Here is a 613-nt window from a genome sequence, read left to right as displayed (position 1 = left end):
TAGACTGAGACAGAGTAGGAGTGCACCAAAGAGGTGGTGAAAAAGAGAATTAAAAGGCCAGGAAAGAGAGAGAGAAGCAAAAGCAAGCGGAGATCAAAGAGAGATAAAGGAAGAAGTGGGAGGAAAAAGTGGAAGCAGCCGAGGATAAAGGGAAGGCGTCCCCGAGCGCCGCCGGAGCAGCTCCAGCGTCTCCCCGAGCGGCGGCNCAGCGCCGGTCTCTTGCTGGGGAACGTCTTGAGGACGCTGTAGGGGCTGCGCTGCTTGTAGATTTTGGGGACGCTGGGCCCCTCCTCCGCCGGCTGCATCTCCTCCTCCATCCTGCGCCTCGGGGCTGGTTCCCGGTCGCACGCCCCCTCCCCGCCGGGCGCCGGGCTCCGAGGGTGCCTCCGCCTCCCGCCCGCCGGCTCTGCCCGAGTGCGCGCGTGTGGGAGGGTGTGTGCCTGTGCCTGGGCCCCCGCCGCCACTGCCGCCTGTCGCCGAGGCTGGCATAGCTGAGCCCCCGCGCGGGGGGCTGCCGCCCGAGCGCTGATTGACAGGCCGCCTCGCCAATGCCTGGAGGGAGAAAGGAGGTAAAGAGCAAGTGTTTAGGGTAATATCTGCTAATGATAATGGG

General features: G+C 64.5%; 1 protein-coding gene across 1 annotated transcript in view; it reads right to left on the bottom strand.

Annotated features, from left to right (window-relative positions):
- BEND4 (BEN domain containing 4) overlaps window positions 1-317 on the bottom strand; it is a 30,826-nt gene extending 30,509 nt beyond the window's left edge. Inside the window, exon 1 of the mRNA XM_077758870.1 lies at window positions 140-317. Coding sequence (XP_077614996.1) covers window positions 140-317 — 178 coding nt within the window. The remainder of the gene's footprint in view (window positions 1-139) is intronic.
- Between the last annotated feature and the right edge of the window lie 296 nt (window positions 318-613).

Source organism: Crocuta crocuta, unplaced genomic scaffold (assembly GCF_008692635.1).
Source record: "Crocuta crocuta isolate KB4526 unplaced genomic scaffold, BGI_CrCroc_1.0 scaffold223, whole genome shotgun sequence".
NCBI classification, from domain to species: domain Eukaryota; kingdom Metazoa; phylum Chordata; class Mammalia; order Carnivora; family Hyaenidae; genus Crocuta; species Crocuta crocuta.
Note: the sequence above shows the minus strand (reverse complement) of the source record. Positions and strands in the feature narration are given on the sequence as shown.